Raw genomic sequence first — 20142 nt, forward strand, 5'->3', positions numbered from 1 at the left:
ATAGATTACTGTTTCTTGCTGTTTTCAATCATTGTTTTCAATGTTTAGAACTGGGTATCAGTTTTCAATCTGATGAGCTTGTTAGTTCATATCCATAGCAGAATGAACAAGTGAGAAGCTTGCATCTCAGATGTCTGTAAATGAGGAATTTTTCATATAAATTGCATTAGCCCCATTGAAAATGATGGGACTTAGAAGTCCCACTTGCAAAATAAGCTGGTTTGAGCAATTTGTGGAATGCAGCTGAGAGATGTATTAAGTGATGTGTGGATCAAAGGCACATCAATATAAATATTTACTATGGAGTAACTAAAATCCAGTACATATGTCTCTAGGGCTACAAACTCCTTTGAACAGATACAGTTTTTTTTTTTGTTATTTTGCCTAGATTTGGGCAGCATTTATTTATTTATATGATATATTACCATATTATGTATGACAATTAATATCAGGGATTCTTTACAAGTATATATTATGAGCCATAGTTTCCTTACGTTTAGAACATTCTCTGGGAAAGACTCAGTGGATGACTACCCTGGTGTTTATGAAGCATTGTTATCTTCTGTAATAACACTGATTGCATTCATCAACCACAAGGATTCTATCCCTTTTCCTTCTCACATAATCATAGAATCATAGAGTTGGAAGAGACCACAAGGGCCATCCAGTCCAACCCCTTGCCGTGCTGGAAATCTCACTCAAAGCATACCTGACAGATGGCTATCCAGCCTCTGCTTAAAGACCTCCAAGGAGGGAGACTCCACCACTCTCTGAGGGAGTGTGTTCCACTGTCGAACAGCCCTTACTGTCAGGAAGTGCCTCCTAATGATGAGATGGAATCTCTTTTCCTGCAGTTTGCATCCATTGTTCCAAGTCCTGTTCCCTGGAGCAGCAGAAAACAAGCTTGCTCCCTCCTCAATATGACATCCCTTCATATATTTAAACAGGGCTATATTCCAATGGATCCTCATTTATTTCTGTTAAATATGGCCTGTTCTATTGATAGTGTTAAGGCAAAAAAGTATCTCATTTAATTTTGTATATGGTTACTTTGGCCAGAATTCTATATTGGAAAAGTTCGCAGATACCACCAGAAGAGGAATGGTTGGTTAAGATTAGGGAGGCTAAAAGATAGGATATTCTTACTGCAAATTTAAGAAATGATAAAATTGAGTCTTTCAGAAATGAATGGGAGTGTTTAGATACTTATTGTGGAGTAAAACTGTTATAGTGATGATATAAGATATATTAATATAAATTAATAAATAGAAATAATAGATTTAATAGATATAATTATCTTTTATAATTATCGTATATGGATGGGTTTTTCCCCCTCTCTTTGGTTCATCTCGGGAAAATTAAGTGAGGATATGTAAAGAAGATGAGTTTCTTATAGTTTATGACAGAAGTTATACAATTAACTATAATTTAGTGGGAATACATTAAATTAAGTAAGCAGGGTATCATATGATCTACTGGAAGTGCTGAAAAATGATCTTTTTGTATAGTATTTCTGATAATTTTTTTGTAGTATGTAATTTGTTGTTTGTTTATATGAATGATTTTTCTTGTATGTTTTTCATGACATTTGTAATGTCTGTTTTATATGTATTTTTTGTATAATAAAAATTATTAATAAAAAGTATTTAAACAGGGCTATCATATCACCTCTTAACCTTCTCTTCTCCAGACTTAACATCCCCAACTCCCTAAGTCATTCCTCATTGGGCATGGTTTCAAGACCCTTCACCATTTTAGTTGCCCTCCTTTGAACACGCTCCAGTTTCTCAATGTCCTTTTTGAATTGTGGTGCCCAGAACTGGACACAGTATTCCAGGTGGGGCCTGACCAAAGCAGAATATAATGGCACTATTACTGTCCTTGATCTAGACACTATACTTCTATTGATGCAGCCTAAAATTGCATTGGCCTTTTTAGCTGCCGCATCACACTGTTGACTCAAGATGAACATGAATCGACAGTGCAATGCGGCAGCTCAAAAGGCCAATGGGATTTTATGCCTATAGTTGCCACAGCTGGTCTGCTCCTGTGTCTTTAACAGCAATATGATATGTAGAATTCAACTTTTCAGAGTATGATAACAGGAATATGCAAGTGTGTGAAATCACCTAGAACATGTGAACATGTGAAAACTGTGGACCTCTGGACCAGGGGTAAGAATCTTGTGGCCTTCCAGATGTTTTTAGACTGCTTGCTACTCTTAGAATTCCTTAACATTGGCTTTGCTGGCTAGAGCTGGAGTTAAACACCAACAGCCACATGATAACAACATCTGGATGATTCCCACTAGAATTCTAGAATTTCCCTTTAGAATTTGTTGAACTCTAAATCTGATCAACCTCCACCAAGAGTGAAGTATAGCAGGAGTTTTAGACCAATGACCTCTGTAGTTATAGGTTCTCCACCCTGGACACTTTCTGACCTTGCCCTTCAACCACTATATATTATGGATTCCTTGTGCAGCCATACCTGCAGGGTACAAATTGTCTGTTCTGCATAGTAATCTTGGTTCTTTCCACCTTTCACAAAACTATGGACAACAGAGCTCAGAAATGTTACTTCTCGGACTAAAGATCCCATAACCATGGTGGCCATGATGAGTGGGAAATTTTCGGGGTTGTGGTCCACACTCTAATGTTTCCAAGCCCTGATGAGTAGAACATATTTACACAGTAAATTCCATTGCTGTTTTTCTGGTGAATAGACAAACATTAACTCAATGTAGCAACAACAAAAACAACACAATTTCTCATTTGTTTTAGGGTGAGAATTGTGATGTCAAAATGTCAGCCAAATTAACACTTAGCACTGGTTATTGTAGCAAATCAGTAGAACTGAGTGCCCCAGCTCAATTATAAATCAGGGGTGGGTAACTGTGAAGGGTCTAGTGCCTACCCCACTCCCATTTTCAAGCCCCAGGTGAAACTTTGACCCATCCTACCTCCTTTTTTGAAGAACTCACCAATCTCTTGCCACCCGCTCCAGCCATTTACTGGACAGAGGGTGACAGGGGATAGTAATATAGGATACATTCTGATCTGGATGCATGATGATGAAATCAGCTTCTGGAACCTTTAGATGACACTTATAAGGTCTAAGATGATGAAGTCCTCAAATAACATATTTGGATACTATGTAGCTGTCCCATGCCTTCTTCCAGCTAGTGTGGGGTATGGGGCAGGAGGTGATATTTGTGATTTGTGTGTCCTTGCATGAGTTTCCCAAAAAAGATGCATCAGTTTCCCACAAAAAACAAACAAACAAACAAACAAAAACACATATGAAGGCAAGCACATGGGTAAATCGGACTTCTGCCTGCATATATCACCAAGAGGATGCCAGCCATAATATTTTAAATTAGGTATCAAATAATGTAAGCAGCCTTGACCTTAACATTAGCATTAACATCTATTCATCATATCATTTCATTGTTCATCTTATCATTTATTTTTGTTCACTGAAGTTCCTTACCAACATCTACTCTCTTTTCTCTCTTTCACAGGCAATTAAACATTTACCAGAATGGAGATGCTTCCACCTCCAAGCATGAATTTGTGCTTTGTGTCAGAACAAAGTCAACAACCATATAAGAAATTTTCAGAATGGAAATTCAAGCTCTTCAAAGTAAGATCACTTGAGAAGCCACTTCCTGATGACAACCGTCTGGCTAACAACAATAAAGGAAAAGTGGCAGCTATTCTGGATAAAGTCATTGAGAAAGAGATTGAGCCAGTGGCTCTAGTGCCACATCCACTCTTTGAAACAGACACTGAGTTGAACAAAGGTATGCAGCCAATAGATAAAAGTGCCTTTTCTATGAGCCATACAGAGGCAGAAACACATCAGGCAAATCTGCAGCATCTCTGCCGCCTCTGTGGAGGCTCATTTAAAACTGATCCTCATAAGAGAAGCTACCCAGTTCATGGACCAGTAGATGATGAGACTCAGGCCCTTCTCAGAAAGAAAGAGAAAAAGGCAACATCTTGGCCAGATCTTCTTGCCAAAGTTTTTAAGATTGATGTGAAGGGAGATATTGACACAATCCATCCTACAAAGTTTTGTCATCAATGTTGGACTGTGGTTCAAAAGAAATTAAACAATTCCCCATGTGAAATGTTTTTCTCAAGGAAAAGCCCAGTGGAGTGGAATCCCCATTCCTCAAGCTGTGATGTTTGTGGTGCCTCCTTACATGGAGTAAAGAGAAAGAAGCAAGTTCTTAATCCACAGCTGAGCAAAAAATTGAGAATGGTATCTGGACATGCTAGAAAAATAAGACAAATAAGGAATCCAAAACAAGTCAGTCAAAAGAGTTTAATGAAAATGATTGCCAGCTGCAAGAAGATTCATCTCAGTACCAAAATCCTTGCAGTAGACTATCCTGCAGACTTTGTAAAGTCAATTTCTTGCCAGATATGTGAACACATCCTGGCTGACCCAGTAGAAACAACGTGCAAACACTTATTCTGCAGAGCCTGCATCCTTAAATATCTCAAAATAGTGGGAAGCTATTGTCCAGCTTGTCGCTATCCTTGCTTTCCTACTGATCTAGTAAGCCCTGTGAAATCATTCCTGAACATCCTGAATAGTCTACCTGTGGTATGTCCAGTAAAAGATTGTCAGGAAGAAATCTGTTTGGGAAAATACTGTTACCATCTTTCCAGACACAAAGAGGTAGAAGACAAAGAGGGCTATGTGTACATAAACAAAGGTGGCCGACCAAGACAACACTTACTTTCATTGACACGGAGAGCTCAAAAGCACCGCCTAAGAGAACTGAAGTTACAAGTAAAAGCTTTTGCTGAAAAAGAAGAAGGGGGAGATGTCAAATCTGTGTGTCTAACTTTGTTCCTACTGGCTCTGAGAGCCAGAAATGAACACAGACAAGCTGATGAGTTGGAAGCTATAATGCAAGGGAAAGGGACAGGCCTCCATCCAGCTGTTTGCTTGGCAATCAGAGTCAATACTTTTCTCAGCTGTAGCCAGTACCATAAAATGTACAGGACTGTAAAAGCTGTAACTGGGAGACAGATATTCCAGCCACTCCATGCGCTCCGAACTGCTGAAAAGTCCCTCTTGCCAGGTTACCATCCATTTGAGTGGAAACCACCCTTGAAAAATGTCTCTAGTAACACAGAAGTAGGCATTATTGATGGGCTTTCAGGCATACAACAGTTGGTTGATGACTACCCAGTAGATACAATTGCAAAGAGATTTCGATATGATGCAGCTTTGGTTTCTGCCTTGATGGATATGGAAGAAGACATCCTAGAAGGCCTGAAAAGTAAGAACTTGGACGACTACTTCAAAGGCCCTTTCACTGTGGTGATTAAAGAGTCCTGTGATGGAATGGGAGATGTTAGTGAGAAACATGGTTGTGGACCAGCTGTCCCTGAGAAAGCAGTTCGATTCTCCTTCACACTCATGAGCATCTCTGCCACTCATGAAAATGCAAGCATAAGGATTTTTGAAGAAAACAAGCCCAATTCAGAGCTATGTTGCAAACCACTGTGCCTTATGCTGGCTGATGAGTCAGACCACGAGACACTCACAGCCATCCTGAGTCCTCTTGTGGCAGAAAGAGAGGCCATGAAAGACAGTGTACTGACACTTGATATGGCTGGAATCCCCAGAACATTCAAATTTATCTTTAGAGGCACTGGCTATGATGAAAAGCTAGTTCGTGAAGTAGAGGGCCTTGAAGCCTCAGGTTCTACTTACATTTGCACGCTGTGTGATGCAACACGCCTGGAAGCTTCCCAGAATTTGATCCTTCACTCCATCACTAGGAGTCATGCAGAAAACCTAGAACGGTACGAGGTATGGAGGTCCAATCCTTACCAAGAGACCGTTGATGAATTGCGTGACAGAGTGAAGGGGGTTTCTGCAAAGCCCTTTCTAGAGACTGTTCCTTCGATAGATGCCTTGCACTGTGACATTGGCAATGCAGCTGAATTTTACAAGATATTCCAGTTTGAGATTGGTGAAGTGTACAAAAATCCTGATGCATCAAAAGAAGAGAGAAAGAGATGGCAGTCAGCTCTTGACAAACACCTCAGAAAGAAGGTGAACTTGAAGCCCGTAACAAGGATGAATGGGAATTTTGCCAGAAAGCTTATGACCAAGGAGACTGTGGAAGCAGTTTGTGAACTGCTAAAGAGTGAGGAGAGACATGAAGCCCTCAGAGAACTCATGGAGCTTTACCTGAAGATGAAACCAGTGTGGCGGTCTTCATGTCCCACCAAAGAATGCCCAGAACTAGTATGCCAGTATAGTTTCAATTCCCAACGTTTTGCAGAGCTGCTGGCTACAAAATTCCGTTACAGATATGGCGGAAAGATTACCAATTACTTTCACAAAACCCTTGCTCATGTTCCAGAAATAATTGAAAGAGATGGCTCTATTGGTGCTTGGGCAAGTGAAGGAAATGAGTCTGGGAACAAACTATTCAGACGTTTTCGAAAAATGAATGCCAGGCAATCAAAATGCTATGAAATGGAAGATGTCTTAAAGCACCATTGGCTGTATACCTCAAAACATTTACAAAAGTTCATGAATGCTCATAATATGTTGAAAAGCCAGGGGTTTACAATTAGTCCAGAAAATAATGAGCGAGATTTCATGACTTTGGATGAGTCTTTGGAAATTCCTGATTCTATGGAATTTTAAGTGGGGGAATAATTTGCATTGATCTTACAGCTGAATTGCCTTTAATAGGGTGCGGGCAGATCTGAATATAGCATTTCTCTTAAACACTTTTAATGGTGGTAAAGAGTTCTGCCCTTGATCGAAGGCATTATGTGGGCTGTTCTGGACAAAAGATTTCAGAACGTGGTAGTTTGTTTTGGGCTACTTTGTTCAGCTTGTATGTGGAGAATGGAAAGGGTAATTTTATCCTGATTTCACTATATCATGAACTTTTTTTGTGGGAGGGAGAAAATTTCAGAAAGTTCAGAAAAGTCTGTGGAAGTGCCAGTTGTAGATCCTATTAAATTCTACTTACTGAAAAATTATTTTTATAACTGTAAAGTTGAGTGCTCTAGGAATCTATATAAAGGGTGGGGTGTTAACTTCTCTAATAAATAATATTTCACTTCATTTTAAAACATTTCCATGTTAATAACCATCAGTCTTTAGTTTCTAATAAATCCATGACATTAAGGCATTTATATACAGGGCTTGTAGCATATAAAACTTTGAGTGCAAAAATGTTGATTAAATGTTTTTAACTGGGAAGCTATTTTAGGCTTTAAATGGGTCCTGATATTTTAGATATATAATATACATAAAACTAGGTTTAAAATAATAACCTCTGTAATTATTGATTTTTAACTATTCTATGTGCTGTTAAATCAGAATTTTACAAAATATATCTTTGATTTGTGTTTAAGGTGTTCTTTAAATTTAAAAAATAATGACAGTTGGTAATTGTGTGAATCTAAAAAGTAGGGAATAGAAATATATCAGAATATCATTAGTTAAAGCACATAAGGTAGGACACAGATCTGGTCATATTTAGAGTAAACCCATCAACAGCAATATGACTTTGGATTCCTTTAAGACCCATTGGTGGTGAAATTCATGAGGTGAAATCTAGATTCTATTCAGTCCAGAGAAAGTCAGTCCTGCTTAAATACAATTATAATTAATGAGATAAGCTAGTTGTGACAAATCCCATTACTTTGAATGGGTTTAAATATTGCTACCTCATTCTGAACTGGAGATAAATAGGTCCACATGGGGCCCACAATATTTTTGTGAAGGTATGTAATAGTTGTTATAAATGAAGCACACAGAAGCTATTTTTGGTATATCTGTGGTCCAAAACACACTGCAGAAATAATCCAGTTTGAGACTGCTTTAACTGTCTGGCTCAGTGCTAGGGAATCCTGGGAGTTGTAGTTTATTGTAGCACCAGAGCTCTCTGACAGAGAAGACTAAATGTCTCACAAAACTACAGATCACAGAATTCCCTAGCATTGATCCAGGGCAGTTAAAGTGTTCTCAAACTGGATTATTTTGGCAGTGTATTTTGGAAAGTTAACAATTTTGCAATATCCTTTACAGTTATCTGTCCATGGTACTAAAACTGTAACACTGCAATCTTAACTCCACCACGATTTCGCTTTTCTGCTTCACTCCCCAAGTTTGACTAATGGAAAACTTATCTACATACCTCAACGAACTGTTTTAAAAAGCCTTTTAGTGCTGGTCAAATGCTTTGGAACAGCAACTACTATTCTTATTGTTACGTGCCTTCAAGTTGACTGGATTTATAGTGACCCATCATAGGATTTGCATTGCAAGAGTTATTGAAAACACAGGGTTTTCTTGACAAGATTTCTTGCCAATGCCTTCCTTGTAAGCTGAGAATTTGTGACCTGCCCAAGGTCACTCAGTTGGATTCCTTGGCAGAAAGGAGGATTTGGACCCTTGTATCCTATTCCAATACTCAGACTTCTAAACTGCACTGTATGGCTAATGGACATGGCTAATAAAAACAGCAACTCTCTTGTATTTTGGCCTGTGTTAAGTAAATAATTTAAAAACAGTTGCTGTTCCAAAAACAAGCAGTTATACTGGTGAACTTGTAGTAGATTGTTGTTGGTGTACATGCATATATTTGAACAATACGATAGGAGAAAAAGAAGTGAATGCTTGATGTTTAGCCAGAAGACTTCCAATGCCCAATCTCATTCTTACTGCCATCAGCACCAGCAATTTCATAGGTTTGCTAAAACTCCAGTGAATTTATTGTAACTAGTTCAGCTTGCTCCATTGTACACATTTTGCTTTGATTGCATTTTTGGACTTTGATTAATGTAATTTACATATCTGCAATGCTGCTTATCTATTAGCCCTCATTACAGTATTTATTAAATTGTTCATACACTAGGATGATGCCTATCTAGGCTGTTCAAACAACTACAGCATATGCTTTTTATTACAGTCTCATATTTTGTTGCCAAATTCTGAACAAAAAAACCCAACCCAATTGATGTTATAGTAGCAGTCTTATCATTTAATGTGTTTTAAACCAATTTTGTTGTTCTAAAAAGTGTTTTCTTGCACTTCCTATTTTTTTTAAAAGAAGTTTTTCCATTGTGTTTTTATATACCATATTTTAGCTTTACAGTAGAGTTTATATCAGTTGGTTATATTCTGACTGGTATTTCAGTGGCTTAGATAATACTCTAATATACACAATTATTCTCTACTTTTAGATTTATACATCTATATGTATATTAATAATTTTCATCTGGTTCTAAACACAGTCCAAGGAAGTTACGTTTATGCTACCTTGACCTGATTTTCTTTTTGCATGCAATTCGCCATGTGCTACTATTGATATGTTAGCCACTATTCACACAGGATTCATGGCTTTATGTCTTTTGACAGGATGCCCTCTGACAGCCCTTCAAAAAGAGGACTGTTGTCTGTAAAGAGGATTGGGCAGCCTGTAAATTATTAATCCATCCTATCAAATTTCCAGCCTTTGATGTTTTCACACAGCGATCACTGTACAGAACTCACATCTCGTGACTCTTACAAGCCTCTGCTTTTTGAATCCCCTTATTGGGTAGATATGTGGCAAATAGATTTTAATATAAACAACCTTTTTATTATTGATTTTTCCCTTCAAGAGATATACAGACCTAGTAGCATAGTAGATAGGTTAACTTATGGTTAACCTCTCATGGTGCTTTCTTGGCAAGAGTTTTTCAGCGGAGTTTTGCTGCTGATTTCCACTTAGGCTGACAGAGAGTGGCTTGCCCACAGTTGCCCAGTAAGTTTCTATGGCTGAGTAGGATTTGAATCCTGGTCTGCCAGAATTCTAGCCAAGTGCTCAGAACACAGCGCTACACTGGCTCTCATAAATAAACCTGGTGAATGCATAAATGTTTATCATGCCTCAATTGTTCAAGACCAGACCCATTTAGAGACAAGCCATGAAGGCTCAATCAGCCCAGTACTTTCCTTTTCCCATAGAGATCAGTTCAACAGATCTGTTCCAATCTACCCACACTTCAATTATTTTGCCCCTTCGTTAGTCTGGGATATATAGCACAGTGGTTAATAGTTTGGTATCACATACCTAATCTGTTTCCAAAATATATTTCTGTGATCTCTTTCCAAAGCCTCCATGATTGGGGATGGGGGGGGGGGGGAGATTCAAATGAGTGTGCTTGGTAGACTGCAGTCTGGAATCTGAGAATCCAGTTAAATAAAACTAAGGCTTAAACCATGCCAAATTTAAGAGGCCCATAGCACTGTCCACCCTACCATGCATTATTCTGATAGCACACAGAGACACAAATACCCTAAATACAATTATATTTTTAGGGCCTGAGCTGTAGCTAACATAGCTTGTGGATAAATCCACAAGACACCCCCCTGCCCCTTTTTTCACACACTGTATTCATGGAGCCAGATGTTTTACTTATTAGAGCCAGCAGAGATATAGATATGTGTGTGTGTGTGTGTGTGTGTGTGTGTGTGTGTGTGTGTGTAAGGATTCTGTTCCATCTTCTGAACGACATATGCCTTAGAGAAATTTTAGCACTCTGAACTACACAGCTTCTTCATAATATTTGTGCCTGAGGACTACAAGGGATGGCCAATATTCTCATTTGAGATATTAGTTTGGAAGTTACACTATTAGACCCCCAAGACACCTGGCAGGGATAATGTCAGGTTTTTTTTGTTTTGAGGGAGGGTTGTATGCACAAGCTGCCTAGGAAAGTAGAGGCTGCTTTTGTTGTTATTGTTATGGGGGAGGTGTTTGCTCTCTATCTATTTGATTTTCACTTAGTGATGCATTTGTTTCTGTTATTTTATGTAGACAGAGGAGTCTGTTTAGTTGAGAGAGTCTTGACTCTTTTTCTTATTAAAAAACCAAAAAATACACTTGAAACTGATTCTTTTTAGGATAAAGGGTGAGAAAAACAATGGGAGGCCCACACAGCCATCTGAATGAGAATGGGTCCCCTCCTCCTGATTGTCAAGAAATGCATTACTATTGACTCACGGTTAGGTGAATGGTTTATTGTGATGCTTGGGGCCACGGCTTTGAAGTAGCTTTAAATAAGTGGAAGCACTTAACGTTCCCTCTCCTCTTTGGAATTACACTTCCTTTCTGCTCTAAATAGGTATAAATACCTCAGATGCTCACACTGTTAGTTGAGAAGTTTGTTGTTGTTAAACTGTATTGAAACCTTGCTTCTGGCAATCATTTTCTCTAGCTTTCTTGTCTTAAAGATTTGTGTGTGGTGTTTCAACCTGATTGGTAGCCAAGAAACCTGGATCTAAGCTAATTTGATTAATTCAGTGCATTAATTTGGCTGATTGAACTCCTACCAGAGCCAGTGATTAAACTGGATGGTGAATCTGAAGGCAGATAGATGGCAGGGGCTCTTTTTGGTAACAATGACAGGATACAGACTGCCCCAAAAGGACAGTTTCCCGGCGCCTAGTTTTGGTCCATGGGAAAGCGGCAGCCTCCAGACTGCGGGACTTCCCCGCAGACCAAAAAGAACCCACAAAAAGCAGGTTCTTCTTGCGATGCCATTATGTCGCAGTGCGCCAATAGAGCACTCGCTATTTCATAATGGTGCCGTGACATGTGGACACTATGCATCTGGCACGTCATAATGATGGTGCCCATCTGGACAGGGCGCAACCATTTTGACATCTTCGTCACGTGCGAGGGGCGAGGGGCATCTAGAAGCTCCACCCGAGGCACCCCTCGCACGTGACAAGCGTGTCCTTTTTGGCTCGTCTGGACTGGGCCAATGTTACCAAGTGAAATTGGTTTCTTATGTCCCAGTCTGTTCTTTGTTCACTTTATTACATTGTAGTTAAGGGAAATGGGCTTGAGCCAGTATCGAAGGTTTTAAACTCTTGAGTCAGCCCTTCTATTCCAAATTTTGAGATCAAGTGCCACTCCAAAATGGGGGAAAAAAAAACAATTTGGAGGCTCAATAGGTTTGATCCTTGGTGTCCAAGGTTTTGGAGCATGGGTGGCCAACTGCATTGGGGACAGAGGCTGATTTCCACCAACCTCTCTCCCATGGGACACACACCCACAGCAAGCCAAAATACCCCCTTTCCTTTCAAAATGGTGACAGGAAATGTCATTGTTTGACTCACAGACATCATTTTGAGATAGACTTCAAATGAAAATGGAGGTATTTGGGGGTAGTATGGAGTTCTGGGATGCTTTAGGGCATATTTTCATGTGTCTTCATGCATTTGTAGGAGCCCTGGTGGTGGAGTGGTTAAATGCCTGATTTTCAGCCCCTCACTCACAAACCACAAGGTTGTGAGTTCAATACCAGCCAGGGCTCAGGGGCGACACAACTTGGCATCCTTCCGAGGTTACTAAAATGAGTACCCAGCTTGTTGGGGGAATTAGCTTATACACTGTAAACTGCTTAGGGAGTGCTTAAGTGCAATTATAAGCAGTATAGAAGTGTAGTTGCTATTGCTATTACTGTTTGATTCGGGCAAAAATTACACCATTTATTAAAACTGGAGTCCAGGGGAACTGGTGGGGGACTTAAGGAGGTACAAAAGTTGTGTCTAGAGGCTACAGGCATCCTGTAGTGTACTCATCTGTGTTCTATAGAATGTTGAAATTCTGTATTCAACCACTATCACTAAAATATAGAATTCTAAAAACACTTCTAAAAATTGCTTCCTGTATGTCAGGAACAATCCATGCCACCATGGTCCCCATATCATTGTAGGATGAAACTCCTTTTATTCCTTGTTTTTAGAGCACACCTTTTATTTACTTCTACAGTAGGAATGGTTCTTATGATTTTAGGCAATGATTCATACTATGTTAAACTGTTACTTGTCCCTTATGTTTACTTGTGTTAGCAAGTAAACATAAGCTAGCAACTTCATGTCTGGGAAAGAAATCAGAGTGATTAGAGATTGGTCTGTCATTTGACCCGTATACTCTTTACCAACATAATATAAATTTTTAAAATGTTAAACATGTTACCATTTTGTTTTCTCTCTCTTTTGTGACATATTTTTGCTAAATTAAAGATTTTAATAAACTTCTTGAGTTTCCCTCTTATTCTTATTGCTTGAGAAATCTCACAAAATTGTATGGATGCAATGAGGAGATCCTATGGATTTTGCTAAATGCTGGAGCAGGGAATGAGAAATACTCCACTAAGGACCCATAAAGTATGCATCGAACAAGAACATCTGGAGAGGTCTGATTGCTGGTTGCTCTTCAGATGTGTTAGACTACTTCTGCCAGCTGCCCTTACTCACATAGCCAGTGGTCAGGGATGATAGGGATTGTAATCAAAACACATCTGGAGTGTGTGCGATTGTGGAGGGTTGTTCTAGGAAGAATGCCCCTAGAAGACAGGAACAGAATAAGGTGCTTGACACTTTCACAACTGATTATTTCTCATTTCAATTTTACCACAAGTTATTCTTCTTATATGGGGTTCCAAATATGTATTTGCCTATAAGGGCATATGTGTGGTGTTTTCAGGCTATTAATGGTAAGCTGACATACGTGCATGAAATGTTCCTGTTCATTTCACATATGTATTAGGCTGCTCAGCACTATAGTGCATAGGTTTCTCTTGTGTTGCTTTTGGCTGGGATGGTGAATTATTTCTCACATGGGTTCCCTCATGAAGAAACTGCATGTATGATAGTCACATATGACTTCTAGCTTGTCCAACACCATTCTTATGCAAAAAAGGGAGCATGTCCTAGAGTCCTCTTCAAGTGGCCTATCTCTTATCTCACTGGCTCTTGTGTCCTCTATTGGCATGATACTTTTAATCCCCCTTCGGGGAATAACCAGGTTATTGCCAAATTAGTGTCTCAGAGAGTGTAAAGCACCCTACAACATTTGCAGTCTTACCTCTCCAAATCCTGTTGTCTTGAAGAGAAGAATCTATTCCAGATATGGGGTCAAATAGTGCCAATCCTACCACACTTGGCAAGAACGAAGATCAAGATGCATTTCCTAGGGGCACTGTTGGATTCTGTGACAGAATCATATAATAAGAAAGAACTGATGATTCACAGCGTCATAGAATTTTTGACTTGGAAGGGGCCACAAGAATTATATAGTCCAGTCCCTGTTATGCAGGAATACACAACTAAATTACTCCTGGAAATTATTCAGCCAACCTCTGTTTAAAGACCTCCAAAGATGGAGAGTCCCACCACATTCTAAGGGAATCTATTCTACTGCTAAATGTTGTATACAATAAAAAAAGTTCTTCCTAATATTTAAGTGGAATCTCTTTTCTTGTAATTTGAACCCATTTGTTTGTATACTAATCTCTTGTGTTCCAGTCACTGGTCACAAGTTGCAGGTCTAACATTAGGCAGAGTGAGCCTATTGCACCATATGACAGATGCTGAGGGGCCCAGAGTGGTAAGTGCTGTATGTTCCACTTGCCCTGTCCTGCTCCTCTTAATCTACCCTCCTCTCCTTGGATGACACTGTGAACCTTATCAAATGGAGAAAAAGACCTGAAATAGATTTGGGATTGGAAACTCAAAAGTGGGTATTACTGTATGTAAAATCACCACCATTGATGCTGGGTGACTACAACCCAGACCCCAGCTGTGCTCAGCTGGCCGCTTTGCAAAAACAGGAGCTTTCCATTTTTGCAAAGCAGGTGGATGAGCACAATTGGGACCCAGGTTGTAGTCACCCAGCAGCAGCAGCAGCAGCAATTTTACATGTGGTAATACCTGCTTTTGAGTTTGCAACCACAAATCTATTTTGGGTCTTTTTCTCCATGCAATAAGGTTCTGTCTTTGTCTCAGGCAAATATTTTGTGTTAGCCTTGCAAGTGCTTTCTTTAAAGTAAGAACATCCTGCTTCCACATCAGTCCACACAATTCTGTCAGCAGTGACTCCTGGACAAAAGGAAGCTGACTGACATAACATTTCTCATAGAGTAAATATGTCCCTACAGTGCAACTTGGTGCTGAAGTCAGTTATATCACTCTTAACAACAGTCTCAGGGAACTCTACATCTGTGAAATGAATCCAGCTCCACAGATTGCTACAGCTGATCTGAAGAATTTGAAGCAGACCTTAGAGCTCACCACAAATGAACTACATCTTCACATAAAAAGGTGGGGAATGTAGTTTTTGAGATCCTATCACAACACATTTGAGGACAGAAAAATAGGGAAGGGTTATTATGGATTAGGTACACAGGAAGATAAAACACGGAGTGAAAAGGGATTTTGATTCAGATATTTCCTAAGTGGTGAATAGCTTTTGAGCTACATGAAGAAGTCCTGATTTTTCAGGGGCCCAACCTGAATACAATTTTGTACAATGCCATCTTGATATGGTATAGTCTCATACCAAGAACAAAACCTTGATTAGAATGACATCTGATTGATTCAGGTAAGTATTGGAATAACAGAGCAGTTTGAGTTTGAATTTGAAAACTATAAAAAGGAAGCATCTGCTTAATTTAAGGAGTTGAGATAACAACAACAATTTTGAAATTGCAGTTTGAGAGCAAAAAGTGAATGTGGTAAGCCATTTGAGAAGGAAGAACAAAGATCATACAGTACTAGTTCTTTTTCTTTCTCAAATAGCTTACTACTGATCAGCAGTAACAGTAATTTTTATTGTAGACCCATGGGAGCTGGCTGTCTATGTAATCTTGTGGTTGGGAAAGTTATTATTTTGGACTACATGTCCCAGAAAGGTCCAGTCAGCACACTGTCAGTTGTAATTGAGAAGTGCAACTTTTCCAGCTTTTGCACAGGATGGAGTCTGACTCTAAAGGAAATCTGAGACATTTGGATGTGCCTATTAAGCAAATTCAGGGGTTAAAATGCCAAGAGGAAAGTGCAAGCTAGTAATTTTATCACCCCCGTACCACAAAGCCTCTCCTTCTGGCTTAGTTGTGTCCCACTGTGGCAAAAGCTCCAACCTTTTCTTTTTTATTGTCATTATATGCCTTCAAGTTGATTCTGGTCCAAACACACTGCACAAGTAATCCAGTTTGAGACTGCTTTAACTGCCCTGGCTCAGTGCTAGGGAATTCTGGAAATTGTAGTTTATTGAGAAGGATAAATGTCTTAAAAAATTAAAGTAACCAGAATTCCCTAGCATTGAACCAGAGCAGTTAAAACTGGATTATTTCTGCAATATGTTTTGGACCTCTGATTTATGGTGACCTATTATCATAGGATCTTCTTGGCAAGATTTATTTAGAGGAGGTTTCCCATTTCTTTGCTCTAAGGCTAAGAGAGAATGTGGCTTGTTCCAAATCATGCGGTGATTTGGGTGAACAGGGATTCCATGGGTGAACAGGGATTCAGTCTGGTCTCTTGGACTTCTAGTTCCACACTCGGACCATTACACCATGAAAGGAAGAGAGTGTAGTGTTATCAGGGCAGTGAATCTACCTTGGATATATTCCAAACTCTCAAAGAGCTAGGTGCTGGTCTTATTTTGAGTTTAGTGTTTTGAGGTTGTTCTAAAGTTTGGAATAAAATCCAGAGTAGATTAACAGCACCACTGACATGGAAGCCACTGGTAAGTGTTACTATCATTCTATAGACTTTGCATTCCATTTAAGAGGATCCACTCCTACCATCATGGTGTCGTAAAGGCAGAAGTCCAGTAGGCTGCTCATGATCAATTTGTAATCCTGTAATATATGAAACAAAAGCCAACAAGGGCTAGTGGTTTGAGTGCTGGGCTATGACTCCAGAGACCTGGGTTCAATTCCCAGCTCGGCCATGAAAGCCATTGGATGACCTTGGGCAAGTCACATGCTTTCAACCTCAGAAGAAGGCAATGGCAAACCTTCTCTGAACAAATCTTGTCAAGAAAACCCCATGATAGGTTTGCCTTCGTGCCACCATAAGTCAGAAATGACTTGAAGGGACGGACTTCAACAACAACAACAACAACAACAACAACAACAAGAATTTATGAAACAACTTATAATTGAAGGGAAATAAGTGGCTGTCATCCTATTGATGTACCATCTTAATGGTTGCATTTTTCCCAGAGTCACACAACTATAGTGAGGGCAGGAAGGTACAATCTGCCAAGTCTGAGCAGACTCTTTTTCCAATGCCTTTCTTCTTTCATGTTTATGCACTGATGGCCTGTTTCTTCCTGCTGCTTCTGCCTGTGCTGTGGTACAGATTATTCTAAAGTCTAAAGACACAGAATTCTGGCCAATATTTCTAGCAGGGTGGTTGGCTGTGATGGTGGAGGAAGACTGGAGGGAGAGGGAGAGAGAGAGAGGGATGAGGGATAGGGGTCTGTCTGCTATCTATAAAACAGATCTGTAATGTTTTCCCACAGATTACTGGAATGAATGGCACCTTTTCTAAGCAAAAAATGTTACATTTAATTTATCAGAAAAATAGGAGATAAGATGCTTAAAAACAGAGGCAGGAGCAAGTTGCACAAGCTGTATTTTTGGTGGTGTGTATGTTAATCTGTATGTTTATAATAAAATACTGATGCAATGAACTGGAGCTTTGATCTGGAGAAAGATTATAAGATTTTTGGGAAGAAACGAGTTGGAACCTGCAGAAACACACATGTCCATTGGAGAATTAATTAAAAACCATTACACTGTTTCCCTTCTCTTGCTTTTCCTTTCCTTCCTTTTTCAGAATTCTGCGCTTCCTTCTCTTTCACTCTCACTCTCTTTTTCTTTCAGTTTTTCAGTCTCACTCTCTTTCTTCACCATCTATTGCATTCTTCCTTGTAATACTCAGCATGACTAAAGCACAGAGAGATGAAAAGATACAAAAAAGGGCCATGATAATCTCCCTTCTTCAGTGTTTACTGTGTATGCTCTTTGGGGGATAGAAAGGCTTGGGTGGAGTTGTTCCCAGTTGTAACTGCATGCTTAGAACTGTAGGAGGAGGGAGTTCTTCCTATATCTGGCCACACTTCTATCCACATACTGAGAATCATGTTGGGAGTCTACATGAGTCCAGCAGGCTCTCTTGTGCTGGCCTTTCTTTTCCACTGTGTGGAGGTCAGCTGGACTAGGCACAGGGCCTTGTACCCTATGTCCAACTCTAATCACAACTGAAAACTGGATGTCCCAATAGTTCTAACAGCTGCAAGATTTTTGCTGCTCTCTCTACATTGTTGTTTGAGACATTTCCTTTGCATTATGTGTCTTCTGAAGGCATCAAAGTCACTGGACCCAGAAAAAATATCCATGCACAAGGAAGGGCAATTGCACAACAAAGGCCTCATCAAGGGCCATCCTTCTTCATACAAAATGAGAGACCTAAACATAAATTGGGCAAGAGTCCACCAATGAGTGGAATCACTAGGTTTGGTGTCACCTTGTGCGGTAACTCATGATGTCATCCCTATGGGGAAAAAAACCTACCTTCAAATCATGGATTTGCAATATATTTTGTTTCTTTCCACCCCTCCCCCAGCCCTCATGTGTTTTAGGCATCTCTGATGCCCTCCTAGATTGCAATTGATTAAAATTAAGATCCTTGTTGCACCTGTACATAAAAACATAAACAGACAGGCCTGGTCTACCTCAACTTATTTTCTCTGACCCAGCAGGACCTGGTCTATCCCCATCCAAGTGGGCCTAAGTGGGTACATTGGGCTAGCCCCTTGCCATTGATTATTCTGGCTGACACTTTTGGCCCATAGAATCATTTGACTTCAGAGCAGCTTCATAAACGAGGCTCAGCTGGGGAGGCAGTGGTGGCTCTGAAGAGAAGTAGAAAAAAAATGTCCTTCTCCTGGGGATTGCCACCATCTCCCTGGCCATTCCTTACTTTCTAAGTTGCTCCAAAGTTAAGCAACCCTACATGGCCAAAGGATTGAGCAAGAATGAGGTGACGGGATAGATCTGGCCTGGTGAAGGAGGTGGGTGGGGATAAACTGGGTCCCCCTGGGTCCGAGGAAGCAAGTAGTGTAGACCAAAATGACTGTCTATAAAATAATTTGGTGGTGTCTCTAACAGTGTCTTCTGGTGCATCTGTATCTCCAGACCACTGCCACCGCCACCAATACAAAGCCCAAACATCTGTTGTGCAACTTGTCATCAGTACAAAATGCCATAGTGCTTAAAGCCCAAATCTCTTATATTATTTATTAATTAATTTTAATATAGACAGTCTAATTCACAACCAAAATAATAAACATTCAGAAGAAAAAAAAGGAAAAAATGGAAAAAGATATTCGTGTGTGTGTGTGTGTGTGTGTGTGTGTGTAAAACTAAAATAAAACTAAGGTTAAAACACAATGCTAAAACAGTAAACTAAAATAATAAACAAAAGTGGATTAATACACTGAACACTAACTAAAACACAAAAGGGCTCAGACTCTCCCAATCCAAACAGTAATAATAAAAAACCCAAAAGAAGAAATAGGTTATTATACCATTACAAAGACAACTAAATAAACTTACTAGAGTTACTCGCAGCCATAACCATGGATTATTACATCGTTGGATTTCTTGTTTCTCAAGAAGTCCATAAATGGTTTCTAATCTTTAAAAAAAAGTCTCCAATTAATTTATCCTTTAAGACCCACTTTAATTTGACAATTTGAGCTAACTCAGCAACCTTAACAATCCATTCTTCCATTGTCGGTGCTTTGGTTCAATTCCAACTTTAAGCAAACAGTGTTCTTGCTGCTGTTATCATATAACAAAGAAGTAGTCCATATTTACTACCCAATTCTTTATCCATAATACCCAGTAAAAACTTTTCTGGTGGTGACATTGCAAAATCTACCTTTACGTTTTTTTAATTAACATGTAAAGTTTAGACCTTTGATTTATTACAAATTCAACACATGAAAAAAAAACATGCTCAAAGCCCATATTTCAAGTAGCAGTATGCCTTGCCAGTCTTGGTCTCCTTATCTCAAACCTCTCTTCTATTGGAAACAAAATAAAAACCCATTTATGAGCATTAATCTAAATTCAGACCTGCACCACAGTCACTTCTTTTTTTATAAGATGCAGAAATCAGTTAGCTTCTTTCCACTGCACATCATATAACCATTTATTTATTTTAAATATTTTCATTCACTTCAGGGAGCATTAATGCCATATCCAAACACCCCAAAAGACACATGGTAGG

At 39.4% G+C, this 20142-nt stretch overlaps 1 protein-coding gene across 1 annotated transcript; it reads left to right on the top strand.

The window, feature by feature from the left end:
- The first annotated feature begins 3543 nt into the window (after positions 1–3543).
- RAG1 (recombination activating 1) lies at positions 3544–6687 on the top strand. The gene has a single exon (XM_042459659.1). The coding sequence runs from the start codon at positions 3544–3546 to the stop codon at positions 6685–6687; it is 3144 nt and encodes a 1047-aa protein (XP_042315593.1).
- The last annotated feature ends 13455 nt before the right edge of the window (positions 6688–20142 follow it).

This window comes from Sceloporus undulatus, chromosome 1 (assembly GCF_019175285.1).
Source record: "Sceloporus undulatus isolate JIND9_A2432 ecotype Alabama chromosome 1, SceUnd_v1.1, whole genome shotgun sequence".
Classification (NCBI taxonomy): Eukaryota; Metazoa; Chordata; class Lepidosauria; order Squamata; family Phrynosomatidae; genus Sceloporus; species Sceloporus undulatus.